Genomic DNA, 14,720 nt, shown 5'->3' with positions numbered 1-14,720 from the left:
TCTAATAAAGCTTCAGACAAAGCTGTCAGCAGAGGAAATGGCAGAAGGAGAGCAAAGAACAACCACCACCACAATAAATAAATTTGAAGTCTGGGTGATAGGTTGTGCATTTTTCGATAAAATTTAATGTGAGTTTTTCAGAATCTATCATACAGCCACAGCTAAATTCCAGATAGATAAGTGCATTCTATCAAGTCACGGTGCTCAAGAAGTTGACAAACATAAACATATTATGAAGGATTAAAGAGACAAAAGACTTACCTGCTATAGTATTGAGAAACATCAAATACTCAAAGTTTGAAATCTCCCTTCGTTGCCAGCGCTGAGTCATATTGGAAGATTTATACAGTTGACGGGGAGTGGCCAGAGAAATCCGTCTAGGAATTAAATTTAAAGAACACATTCCAATAGTTGTTTCTATATTGCAAACTTATTAGCATTTTATAACTCAGAATTATGTATTCTTTTTCACACCGTTGTTGAAAAAGACTTAGTTGTTATTAGAACATATAGAATACATGCTAACAGGAACACCAGATGTAAACACTGGATTCACAATCCAATCCAATATAATTATAGTAGTACTTTCATGAATCTTTTAAAATTTAATTGAACTTGTATGAGAGTAGCTGTGCGGAACTGCAATCAGACAATGGACTGGATGAGAGCCAACAAACTGAAGCTCAATCCAGGTAAAACAGGGGCACTGCTAGTGGGTGGTTCCCTACACTAGTTTACCTGATGGGATTATGCTCCATTTGAAGGGGTGGGTATGTGGTTTGGGGGATACTTCTGGATCCATTGCTGTCGCTTGGGGGTCAGGTAGCCTCAGTGGTATAGAATGACTTCCATCAGCTGCACCCCTATCTGGACAAGGATAGCCTGTGCCGTCTGTGCTCTGGTAATTCTAGGCTAAATTATTGCAACATGCTATATGTTGGGTTGCCTGTCAAGATGGTTCAGAAACTTGAGTTGCTGCAGCCAGGTAGCTCACAGGGGCAAGATGGTTTGAGTATATTTCACCGATCCTGGCCCAACTGCATTGGCTGCCAATTAGTTACTGCACACAATTCAAAGGGCTGGTATTAAATGCCTCAGGATCACAATACTTCAAAAACCACCTTTCTCCATATGAACCTACTGGATCATCGTCTGAGGCCTTTCTTGGTGTGCCTCCTTTAAGAGAGGTCTGGATTGTGGCAACACGAGAATGGGTCTTTTCTGTGATAACTTCCTACTTGTGGAATGCTCTCTGCAGGGAAGCTTGCCTGGCACATTCATATATTTAGGCGCCAGGAGAAAACATTTCTCTTTTACCAGGGCTTTGGCTGTATGACCTTTAAATGGTTTTTTTGGAGGGGGGGAGTTACTGGTTTTATTGTTCTTGTTCTTGTTTTTATTGTGTATTTTGTGTTCTCATTTTCTATTTTTATGTTGTGATCTTCGGATGAAGGGTGGTATACAAATTTAAATAAATAATTGTAGTAGTTCCTGCTTAAAATCTCACTTGTACCATGAATTCACTCAGTGGTCTTAAGCAAGCCCCTCTCTTTTAGCTTTATTGGTCTCATCTGCTGGATAGGGGTTCATAACTAACCTTATAGAATTGTTATAAGGACTGTTATATATTTGGTGTAAAAGAACTATACCCGTAGAAATCATATATGCAATATAATTAACTTTGTATGATACAGAATGGTGGAGTAGAAAAATTTGTTCCACTCACATTTTGGAAATGTTGGAATATTTTATTTCATTCACAGTATTAGTACAATCTACTTATTTTTAGGCATTACTTGGATCCTTTAAGGGCTTTTATTTTTGGATGCTACCTTCTGATTTGACAGAATATGATGCAAAACAAATCTCTTCTGATAGCTTCCTACTGGTAAGATAGCTGAAGAAAATCATGGAGTGTGAATTACTGTGGCAGAGTTAAATAAATTATGCACAGTAAATTGGTTCCATGCCCTTATGTTTCAAATAACGTAGGAAGGACACACTACTGTGGTGTTTTCTAAATCTGCCCAGCTTTGATCAAGGCACATTACCTTTTGGATATCCTACCACAAATGTGTATATGGAAATGTTACTTTTGTTTATTGGAAAACAGCAACATCTCAACAGACCAAGGAAGCGATATTCCCTAAGCACTTGTGTGTCAGCATGACTAGTAAGCATTTCAGTAGGAGATGGGAGAGCGTTGGTTGGTGAACTGTGTCCTATGAGGCTGGGGGGTTAACAAAATCTTCTAAATAGCCAGTATCCCTACCATCGTGAGCATCTTTATCATGTTTATGACATTTTAAACATAAGTAAAATCCTTACATACATTTTCTGTGCTTTTAGCATTAAACACCAGTGAACAGGCATCCCTACATAAAAATCTAATTTCTGCACACAGGGATAGAGAGTCTCTGACCTGTAACAGTAGAGTAGGCAACATTTTTAAAAAATCAAAACAGTGAAAGATCCACACACTATTTAAACAATAATTTTCCTGTAAGTGTAACAGACTAAAATACAATGATGGGAAGGTGGAATTTTCTAATTATACTTTTAAAAGAATGTATATTACAAGTAATTTAGGCTGCAATTGTAAACATACTTTTCTGTGAGTCGCCAATGAAGTCAGTGGGACGGAATAAACATTTATAGAATAGCACTGTTAAAAACTAATCTGTTAATTCCATCTTGATGACGATTCCAGAACACCTGGCAGTAACCTGTTTAACAATTATGATTCCTGTCTGAACAGGAAGCGATCTGAGAGTGAATGGACATGACACCCACAAATGATTTTACTTGAAAGTAATGCAATGTTTCCGTGACTATGATCACTGACGCATGATAGATACTCCACATAATCGAGCTTTCATGCATTATCATCACATGACAATCTTGTGTGAATCTACTCTGAAGTTACCACAAAAGAAAACAGGAAATGAGATATATCATGATACCTAGCTTGTGGCAAGCCATAGCTGGTTCCTACTCCAACACGAGGTAAGCTGTACACAACCTTTTTGACTGTTGCTTGGTCAGGAAAATTGAACATTACGGAAGCTGTTGGACAACCAGAATTGAGATGTTAGGAACTGACTAATGTGCAAACAGACGTTTCTATGTACAACACCTCATGATATCTCACAAAAAAATTACATTTATTTATAAGTAAAAGTATTACTATACAGCCCACTCACATATAATATCAAGCTGCCACAATAGATAAAATATGATAAAATGATTCAAAAAGGTCATTGGCTGTAACTTTATCCTTCTATGAAACCAAGGCACTTTAAAGGACCCTTCTCAGATTCCTACATAGAAAGGTAGGCAGATCTACATTGTGCATCAAGGTCCTATCTTGCAGAAAACCATACTCAGGAAGAAAGGTGCACATCCACCTATTCAGTCCTGCAGCACATTGAACAGAATGCTCATTGGTTACTTTAAAAATTCACCAGAACTGCTGTTTGTTCTTACTAATTACATTGCTTTAATATTGTGGTGATTAACACAGCTTTTTACATCTAAAATACATACTTGGATCCTTTGAAAAGTGACACTTGTTTTACATAATTGCTTATTTGGGCGTAAAAGTTAATTCCTGAAGTGTTATTTCCTGGTATACATATACACCACCCATTCTATAACACAATGGACAGACAATTTTCTCCTCCGATTTATAACTAATAGTCTCCATATTTTGGACTCAGTTGTGGGGGAACACAATATCAGCTTTGTATTACACAAGAACATTCCAGTAATTTCAGTGATGTTTGCAGGTCATTTCCTGGAGAATTCACTGTGCTCAAATGAATGGTTAATTGTTATGTTTACTTTTTTTGCAATACACAGATTTTATGCTATCAACAAATTCATCAGATGGCAAAGTTACACTCTCAGCTGCTTAAGATTCATTATATTTTGAAGTCTAATAATTTTAAAGCATTATGTTGTTGTTTAAATAATATAGTGTGAAGACATAAGAAGGGCCTGCTGGATCAGGCCAATGGACCATCTAGTCTAGCAACCTGTTCTCACAGTGGTCAATTATACACCTATGGGAAACCCAAAAGCCATTACCTGAGAGGAACAGCACTCTACCCACTTGCAAGTCTCAGTATCTGGTATTCAGGGACATACTGCCTCTGACAGCAGAGTAGAACATAGCCATTGTTCTACTCATAGCTGTTGATAAAGCATACCATGTGGCCTATCAGAGATATATCAGGTAGGATCCGAATTTCACCTTCTATGGATGGAAAAGCTCCTTCCCGTAGCCAATATTTGCTAACAAATAAAAACATAATTACTTTGATAACCTGAAGTCAATCACATTTGTTGTTAATATTTTGTTCATGAACTGCACCAAATATTTGATCTAAAAACTGAGTAAAATTCAGAATATGAGCCATCCCGCTACAGCAGCTGGGGCTCAGTGAAGCCTTCTCTTTCCCACTGTCCCATGCATTGGCTGTCTACTCATAGACATGTATGGATCATTACTTCTGCCTGGAAACAAAAAGTGAGAAACTAAATATCATTTCTGGATGCACATTTTCAGATCTGGTAGGTTTTGTTAGTTTTTAAAGAGATGTACAAATACTTTATTCAAAACATGCAGTGAACATACTTCTGTTTGCCATGAACACCTCCAAGGCTGTATTCTGAAGAAGGTAACGTCTTGAGAAAACAGCTCGAATTTCGCTGAACATCCATTTTCCATGAAGGCCTTCTGTATAAGCAAGAACCTACAAAAGAAAAAGAACACTTTTTGACTTGTGATTTTGGTGCTACTAATAAAAACCGACTTATGCTTAAGTATTATTTTTTTCCTGTATCTTGAAGAATTCTTTTTATGTGATATGATGCCATTCCTCCCTGTTTGCTGGGCAATGTCACACTTTAAAAAGATCACCTCCTGCCAAAGCTGGCGACCCTATGAATCATCAGCCACCTATTCTAAGGGAACTGAGATGAAAGAAAACCCCTGAGAAAATCCTGTTACTGAAGGAAATGTTGGTCAAATGAAAGCAAAGGGAAGTTTGGAGAAAGCAAAATTGTCTCAAGTTATTTGTCAGTGAAATAACCAACCAGAATTTTTTTCTTGGGTTCCAGTCCTCCAACAGGTATCATGCCTCTATTAATGACAAATCTGGGTTTGAGAAACCAGACAAGAGGAAAATACAAAAATGCAACATGTGGACAAATATTTCAGTTCCGCACTTTTACAATGACAATGGCAATAGCAGGAAATTTTTATCATAGCAACATGCTAGTTTTTAAGGTGACCACAAGCTAGAAGGAGATACCTGAAAGCAAAAAATTTTGTTACTACCAAAAGACTTGACAATAGTATCACCACCTTTTAAGCTTCTTTTTTAGCCTTCCACTTTTGGGAACTGATTAATGACCTGATTTGATTTCTTAGGCTGCAATTCTAAGTACGGTATATCACCTAGGAAGTGAATGTCAATGACCTCTGTGGAACTTAATTCGGAGTAAATATACTGCACATTTGGGTTAAAATGTATGGCTGTTCACATCTAATGAATATTTGGATAGAGTTACATTCTTATTTACAGTCTAAAGTCTGTTTTAGAAAGCAAACTTCCATGAATGATTTATTTATTTATTTTTGGTTCTCTGTCATGGAATGAATTACGGTAATAATTCCAGTTGGCTAAAAAGCAAAGAAAAAAGTGCACAGCTTAGATGCACAGGTTTAAAGAACAGTGGGACTACAAGGACACCTTATTTGAGTCGATGAATAGGTACGATCCCATCAGTTATTGCTCATATACTATAGCTATCCGTGAATCATGTTGTAGAACATACCTTGTACTAAAGACTCCAAGTAATTAAGAATTTGCTAGGTGTATTCTAATGATTAATTATATTCACTATTTGATCAATGCAGCTTACTCCAGAACGAACTTTACCAGCTAAACATCGAATCAGTAGATCATGCAAGGCCTTTGTCTATCAGATTAAGGAGATTTTTAGCATCAGATGTCTTCTTCTGTGTACATAATTACACACGTATCAAGTCACCTTACAATATACCTTGATAGACATTTAGTTTTCTTTGATATATGATACTAAATACCATAAACCTTTATGCAAAATGTGAGGTAATCTAAAACAATAACTCCTCGATTTATACCAGTTTCTGTATAGGGTATTTTTTGTTAATGCTAAGCATTCAATGTCCTAGAAGAAATTAGAGACGTCGGTGGATTTAAGATGTTAAAAATGTACATCTAGGATCATATGATGTTCTGTATGTCACAGAAGCTGCAGCCAGATACCCTTAAATGTTCACCTGGTTGCTATACATAAGCACCAAAATTTGGAGTTATGCTAGAATTGGACCTTTCTTAACATGTAATGTTGTCCACACAAGTTAATAAAACATATTTAAAATCTGTGGAGAAATAAACTAGAAATATAAATAACAAAGAAACCTTAGAATACAAACAATGAAAAATCCTGAGAATACAAACAGGGACATATATTCTCTCTCTCTCTATGAAACTGCGTGAAATACCTATTTTTCTGTCATAAAGGGAAACATTCACATGAAAGGAAAACAAGTAGGTAGAATGTGACAGTATGCATAAATATACATGGGCAAACCATATTCATTTGTTTAAGTCAGGGAAACAATATATATTTATGTTTCTTTATGCAAGAGAAAAGGTTTAGCTTGGAGGTAAAATCATACATTACATAGCAGCTCAGGATCTGATTGTCTTACTTCGGGTCTGGATGAAATTCCCCATAGGTCAGATTTATAGGGACTCTTGCTTTTGTTTTCTGCCCTCTCCAGCATGCTATGGCAGTATTCAGCCCATGGACTGTTTTCTTCATATAGTCATATTTGGAGAAGATATTGTAGGTCACCAAGTTCAAATTTCTGCTTGATGCAAGAAATCCAGCCTTTGGTTGAATGACAAAGGAGAGCCTATTTCTCCCCATGCTAATTAATTGCATAGTTAAACTCATCTTACTACTCTGAAATTTTCTCTAATGCCGAATAAAAATCTACTCTCCTGTAACTTAAGTTCATTACATCTACTCCTCTGGGGCAGCATAGGACAAGACTTCTTCCACGTAAGAAACCTTCACATCTTTGAAGACTGCTATTATATTCCTCCAGTCCTTGGTCTTCTCCAGGCTAAACATACCCGTTACTTTAACCTTTCCACATTGGGCTCCCCCCTGTTAAAGGTAAAGGGACCCCTGACCATTAGGTCCAGTCGTGGCCGACTCTGGGGTTGCAGCGCTCATCTTGCTTTACTGGCCGAGGGAGCCGGCGTACAGCTTCCGGGTCATGTGGCCAGCATGTCTAAGCCGCTTCTGGCGAACCAGAGCAACGCACGGAAACACCGTTTACCTTCCTGCTGGAGTAGTACCTATTTATCTACTTGTACTTTGATGTGCTTTTGAACTGCTAGGTTGGCAGGAGCAGGGACCGAGCAACGGGAGCTCACCTCGTCGCGAGGATTCAAACCGCCGACCTTCTGATCAAGCAAGTCCTAGGCTCTGTGGTTTAATTCACAGCGCCACCCGCGTCCCTTATCCCCCCTGTTTAAGCCTACCCTAAAATGGATAGTCTCATGCAGTCTCTGCAGAAGACTCCCAAGTAGACACTCCTACTGGTGCAATGATCAAGTACGTAATCTGGGAGTATTCCTTGATTCAACCATGTCACTGGATGCCCAAGTAGCCTCAGTGACAAGGAGTGTCTTTTTCCAGCCAAGGCTTTACAAGTCATGCCCAGGCTGAAACCCATGGAGAAGGCTGCTGCTTAATTTGAGCACAAATAGCGCCTTCATTTTAGTGGTCATTTCTATTGTACCGCTATTGCTGTTGGAATATAATTTTATTCTCCAGAATGCTGCCACAAGAGGGCAGAGCAAACTTCAAACCTCAGGAACTGAAGGAGGAGCCAAAAACATCCCCCAATGAATTATAACCTTATACTAATTAACACAGTTCATGTGCATGCGCTTGTCTTCATGCCCACAGACATCCCAACCCAGGTGCTAAGCTATAACAGTTCTGTAGCCAAAAGAAGGTGACAGAAAACGTGATGGAGGTATCAGCATGCTTGGGGGACCTCCAAGGTTTGCAGAAGAAGGGAAAAAATCTAACAGACAATCAGCTCCTCCCAATAAGTGGCACAGGGAGGATTGAGAATGCTGAAAGGTTGGGTGGGGGAAAACTGAAAATCGTGGGGTAGGGGAAATACAGTGGAAAGTCTTCGGTGGTTTGAATCCCCATGATAGGGTGAGCTCCCATTGTTTGGTCCCAGCTCCTGCCTAGCAGTTTGAAAGCATGTCAAAGTGCAAGTAGATAAATAGGTACCACTCTGGCAGGAAAGTAAACGACGTTTCCATGTGCTGGTTCACCAGAAGTGGCTTAGTCATGCTGGCCACATGAACTGGAAGCTGTCAGCGGACAAACGCCAGCTCCCTTGGTCTATAGAGCGAGATGAGCAGGCAACCCCAGAATCGTCAGTGACAGGACCTAACGGTCAGGGGTACCTTTACCTTTTAACATCAAACAACACAACACCGTTGTTAAATAACGTATTGCCCTTGTTTGCCATTCTAAATCTTTCGAGGGCTAAGGTGATCTACCAATGTGAATAAGTGGTATGGTAGGTCTTTTTTCATTTGTACTTGCATTTGAGTATCCCACCACACAGACACAGAAAAAACAGAGTGCCATCCTAGCCAGAGTGCCTTGTTTCCCATTTTCCTCTGCTGTGGCTTCTGACACACTTGTGTGCTCTCCATAACTTGAGCTTACGACTGAGCATGCTAGAAGTGGTTAGAAAGTTAAGATCCAAGAATTGAAGCAGCCACATTCGGAGTCCTTTGGGTCTTCTCTCACGGCCATAATTAATACTAGTAATGGAATCGTTTCGCCCAAGGCAATGAAATAAAAACTGTTTCTAGAACTATAAGTGAATCCTTCCAATGTTTGTGATCTGTTAAAGAGCTTGCATTCCCTCCTCTCCGCCTATTATTAGCCAGCATCCGTCTCATTGCTGATTGCCATTCCCCTGTGGCTCTTTTCTGGCCATACCCTGTTGGCAAACATAAGGGTATTGTGTGCATATGGCTAAAGATGGCTCTCTTATCTGACACACATATCCTCAAATAAGCTAGTGTCCACATACCCACAGGGTGGGGGAGGGGGATGTGCAAGTCCCAAGCTAAAAATAATTGTAATGTCTAATCTTTAACTTTTTAGCATTAGGCTAGGTTGCTTTCACAGCCGCCTTCTAGAGAAAATCCAACACACGCCAGATGACAATTGCAAACTAATCCCTTTCCTGCTTTCGATTTCTTTTTATGAACTGCAAAGGCAAGGTCCAAGAGACAGCCTCTGATGCATCTCAAGTCCAGTACATGCCTTTCAAACCTAATCAAGAGGGTGTAAAAATGTATATGGAAAGATGAAAGTGTCTTTGCCTTTGTAACATATGGCAAAAAAGCAGGAAAAGGCTGAAAGAGATGTTCCATAGGGGAAGGTTAAGTCTGATGCTAATGCTTATTTAAAATGGTGACAGTCTGGAGTAGTGAAGCCTTGCTGGGCTGCTTTAATTTCTCTCTGGAATAGCTTTCTCCCAACCTTCTGCAGCACATCAAAGTCTCTGGAGCTCAATTAAAATTGGATTATATTGAAATGCTCTGTCTATGGGACTGTGTGCTCACTAACACTTTTCTTTCGGTAATACTGCAGATGACAGTTGCCCATCCCAATTTAAACAGTTGTCATAGAGACCACAAACTAAAGCAGCAGTAACTAACAATACAAAGGAAAGGTAAGTGCTCGGATTTCTATGAATGAAGGGGTTGGCTTTCAGCTGCACTGGATATACCACAAGCCGTTAAATGCAGCTAACATAAAAGGCTGTAATATGCCAAGCAGCTTGGCAGAGAGAAGCAAAGTAAACGATTCAAGTAAAGAATTTCATTTGTGCCTAGATAGCAACCCTGTAATTAGACAAGCATTTTGCATGTGGCTATTCTTCCACTACTTAAAATATCCAAAATTAATAGACTCTCTCTAAGGATCAGTACTGAAGGTGGGATATAGACAATAGCCAGCAGTCAGTAAATTGAAGAAGTTAATAATTACTTTCTAATTACCAGTTTAACATAATTGGAGTAATTACTAGGCACAGTAAGGGATTATTCTGTTATTTAATAAAAACAGAAAACTTTGTTTCCATGTGACTATGTAAAATGGGGAGCACCTTCATGCAATTCCATGAAAATTGAAATATAAACAGAGATTAGACTTCTTTGTATCATTTTATTAGTAAGATGTCCACTGAGAAAACAGAGGCTTATTTTATATGAGATTATATCCTGAGCTATTCCACAGACTCAAGTCAGATAATCATGTTATTCAACACAATGTTCATGATGTACAATGTAAATATAAAACATTTTAAAATAACCCATCTTATTGGGTATGTGATCAGACTTAAATAGATTTTAATTTAAAATCTTGCTTAATGTTATTATATTGCTTCAAAGATTGTCGACATTTTATATATAAAAAAATCCCTGTTCTGGCACTTTTCAAAAAAGCAAAATACTGTTATGAAGACAGCTTATATTTCTGGCAGCCATGCAGAGCAATACATTTGACAGCATAGATTGCAAGTAATGATATCATGTTCTCATGTAAATGGCATGTTTCTGGCACCATAAAAACTCACGACTTTTCTTGTAATTGGCTTACTCAGAGTCCCAAGGTTTTCTTCCCCTTGTCATTGTGCTGATCACCATGGAAATGAACAATTACTGTTAGTTTACTGTATGGCTCTATTTTTCTTTAAAGCCCTGGGTAAGCATGCTCCGTGCTCTCTTGGGGGAGACTGTGTTAGGATTTTGAAGCAGCAACAAGGCAGAGAGCACAAAGTGCAGGCCAAAGGGGAGGGAAGCAAAAATGTGTCAGAAAATCTAAAAAGTGCACAGATCAAAATTTGTCAAAACAAGGACTAGGTTTAAACCAACAAGAAAGGCCCCTACAGCTTGAGCCTTGACAAAGCATGGCCTATTTTATTTATTTTATTTTATTTTAAGCCCAGCTGTAGAAAACACCATCTAATGAACCTGTCTGGGGCTGCTGTCCCCATCCTGTCAGGCATGTCAGGAAATGACAAGCACTGGGGACAGGCCGCCGCCAGTCATAGACAGGCCTGCCAGCTGGAGAGTTCAGCCCCAATCTAATCACACCACCAGAAAATAACTTTTCATGCTTTCAGTCTGAAAAGATGGGCTCAAGAAAAGGGTGGGTGGGGGAAGACTGAAACAATGCCATTTGCTTCAATTGCATATTGTTCTCCAGACAGAAATTTTAAAAGAACTTATCAACAAATGCATTCATGCTAATTAATATTAACAGAGCCTTGAGTTGGCCACAGAGGCTGACCAATAACAGACCATATTTATCATACCGCTATATCTTGTCTATGGATTCTAAGCTAATGAAAATGGAAGCCCAGCATTTTCCATTGTATTTTAGAATTAGCTCTCTTGAAGAAAAAATAAGAACTGTTATAATTTATTGTGATGTCCCACACTGTTTTTACAGGGTTGCTTTTTGAGTGCTTGGCACCTACAGATCCATTCATTGCACTGAAGAAGACCACCTCCACCCTACTTTAAGGAAGCTTCCCTAGGGCAAGTAAAAGTGTTGGCTTGGCAAGAAAGAAAAACAATCTGTTTCTCGGAGGTCATTAACAATCTTATAATCTGCAAGGCTATGTATGCAAAAATCAGTAACCTTCTTATTCTTAAGCAGTGCAACGCAATAGAAAGACACTAAAATATGTTCTGTTTTTTTAAAAAAGCTTCCTAGGACAAAAGTCATAATGCCGTATAATTGTTCTGCACCAGAAAAAGCTGCTATCAAGTAGCAGCTTTACAAACACTTCTAAAGTAGTTAAGAAAGTACGTTTCAGGAATTTGGGGCCTATCCAATCCAATAGTCAAATACTAAATGTTACAAGAATAACAATCACTGTGCTAAAGATATATAAGCTTCAACTGATTTTATCACAGCCCAAAGAGATGCATTGTGTGATAAGCTCTTTTAACTTTTTTCTCCTTTAAAGCAGCTATGGAAAGAGGGGGTTCAGATTCTGAATGCAGCAGAGGTGCTTGAGGAGAGAATGTTTAACCCTTCCCTTTATACCATTTCCCCAACTGAAATAGCTCTTTTCTCTGCAGGGCTGGGTGGAAAAAATCTGTTGGTATCCGTCTGTCTTGAGAGCCAATGGAGTGCACCTCCAGCGGTGAAGTCAAACCACTGCGTTAAAAACACCTAAGTGACTTCCCCAGGAAGCAAGCCTGGGAACTGTGTATGGAGACCCTGGGCTGCCCAGACAATGACCCCCATCTCGGCCTCACAGATGTGTTCCAAAGGATAGCAGAGCTTTCCAAAACTCTGTGTTCCAAAGGAAAGCACAGCCTTCATTTGGCAGTAGCTTGGCTACAGGAAAGTTGTCTTAGGGACTTCACTGCAGATTTGTGTTGGGTTTTCTCCTGAAGATGAGCAGGAGGTTTAGAGCCAGAATTTTCTGTCTCCTAGATGGGCTGCCTTCCCAGGTTGAAAAGCCCCATCTGTCCCCTCTATAGCACATGCAGAAACCACTTTCTTGACCGTTGGACCCACTACTGGTCTCCTCCATTCAATATGCCAGAGCCTGCCTTTGTATTCAGGGGACACATCAGCTGCCCTCACCTGGTTTAGCCAGCCAGTCAAAACCATTCCTGAGGTCTGGCTGCTGTCACATGCTGACAGCTTCTAGGAACCACAGGTGAGAGCGGAGTGCAGGGTGGGGACCTAAGGAGGATGAATTACCCCACAAGGAGCATGATGTGACCCCCACCAGAGGTACCACCCCACCCCTAATACTCTATATACCCCTCGTGTGGAGAAATACAGGTAAGATATTGGTACCTGCCTCCCCACCCCCGGTGGAAATGAGAAATAAAGATTTAGAAATGGCTCTTCCTTTCCACAGTAAATGATAACTTCCAATTCAATGAACAAAAGCTATTTTGTTAAATATCTCACATAGTTTCACACCCTAAAATATCAGCATTAATAAATTATACATGTCGCATTCAATCAAAACCAATTTTCTCACAGGAACTTTACATCATTCATTGTATGCAATTATCCTCCAAGATCCAGTTACTAAAAGGGGGTGGCAACTGTGATATGTGCTTTATCAGTGGCTTTCATAACTACTGGCGGTCAGCAAAGGGATACACAGATTAAAGAATCCTAAATTCCTTTATGGATTCACAAGGAAAACATGCTGTACTGGTCATTGTCTGACAGACACACACACACACACACACACACACACACACACACACACACACTCTTTCACTTGCCAGCCCGTTCCCTCTCTATTTTCTAATACCCTGCCCACATCACCTTGAACTGTCTTGTATGTCTGGAAGTAAACCTAACTTCTTTTTCTACTGCCAAGTCACACTGAGAATACAGTATAGTTTTATTATTGTGTATGCCTGTGTGCCTAATGATAGATGAAGGTATTCTGCTAGGAATAGAAACTTTTCAGAACAAATGTAAGCAAACTGTAAGGTATGCACATTCTGATATTTTAGAAGTTTGTAATTCTGCCAGATTTTCCTCATAGGAAGAGCAGCTTGCATCTAATTGTTGCCCTGCCAACCTTCAGTACTTGATGCAAAGCTTGGACCTCGCTCAACAAACAGTTCAAATAAAATAAAAATAACTAAAATAAAGTGAAGTCCCACCTCACCAACCTTTAGCAGCTATTTGAGAATGTCAACAAGCACGTGGATAGGGTTGATCTGATAGACATTATACAGTTGGACTTTCAAAAACCTTCAGATAAAGTCTTCACTGAAGGCTGTTGAATCAGAATCAGAACTTTATTAGCAAAGCCAACAGGCCACAGCTATGCAAGAATTAAAAATAAAATAAACTAAGAATAAAAGGAGGATAAGAACAAACAGAAGGAGGTCCGTCAGATGAACAAGTCTTTCACTCAGATGGTGGCCCTCAATTTCATAGCTCTCTCGATGTACCTCGCGACCTTCTCTGTTGTCTGACTATCCGTGTCAGATAAGAGAAAAAACAGTATAATGTCTTGTGAGCGGCCGGGGTTGGGGAAAATGAGTGGAGTAATAATCTCATTCCTTAGGTCTTTGTAAAGGGGGCAGGATAGGAGGACGTGGGACACTGTTTCCGTGTTACCATCTCTACATGGGCAGAGTCGTTTTTCAAATGGAGTCTTTTGGTAACGACCTTCGAGTACGGCAGAGGGAAGAACATCCCATCTAGCCAATGTAAAGGCACGTCTGTATTTTGGGATGGTTAATTTAAACAAATATGAAGCTGGAAAGTCAAAATGGGAAGGGGGAAGGCTGTTGAGTAAACTTAACACTCGTGCAATAAGAAAATTACAAGTCCTCCAATATTTTAGGAACACGTACCAGGAAGTAGTGGATAATCAAAAGTAGGAGGAGCGAGTTCTATTGTGCTCAGGTCCTGCTTGGGGGATGGGAGAGGAAGAATGCTGGGGACTGTTGTGACAGGATGGAGGAGAGAGCCGCCACTTGCCATTTTATATATATATATATATATTTATTCATTTTCATTATAAAAAAAGAAACATA

General features: G+C 39.4%; 1 protein-coding gene across 4 annotated transcripts in view; it reads right to left on the bottom strand.

Annotated features, from left to right (window-relative positions):
- Positions 1-14,720, bottom strand: part of NBEA (neurobeachin) — a 361,495-nt gene that overhangs the window by 83,568 nt on the left and 263,207 nt on the right. For all 4 annotated transcript variants that reach the window (XM_028726491.2, XM_077927142.1, XM_028726499.2 and 1 more), the window contains 3 exons: positions 4,640-4,757; positions 2,964-3,066; positions 262-377 (listed from right to left, as the gene is read on the bottom strand). In XM_028726491.2, the coding sequence (XP_028582324.2) occupies positions 262-377; positions 2,964-3,066; positions 4,640-4,757 (337 nt within the window). The remainder of the gene's footprint in view (positions 1-261; positions 378-2,963; positions 3,067-4,639; positions 4,758-14,720) is intronic.

This window comes from Podarcis muralis, chromosome 4, assembly GCF_964188315.1.
Source record: "Podarcis muralis chromosome 4, rPodMur119.hap1.1, whole genome shotgun sequence".
In the NCBI taxonomy this organism is placed as follows: domain Eukaryota; kingdom Metazoa; phylum Chordata; class Lepidosauria; order Squamata; family Lacertidae; genus Podarcis; species Podarcis muralis.
The sequence above is the reverse complement of the archived record's forward strand: the minus strand, read 5'-3'. Positions and strand labels throughout refer to the sequence as shown.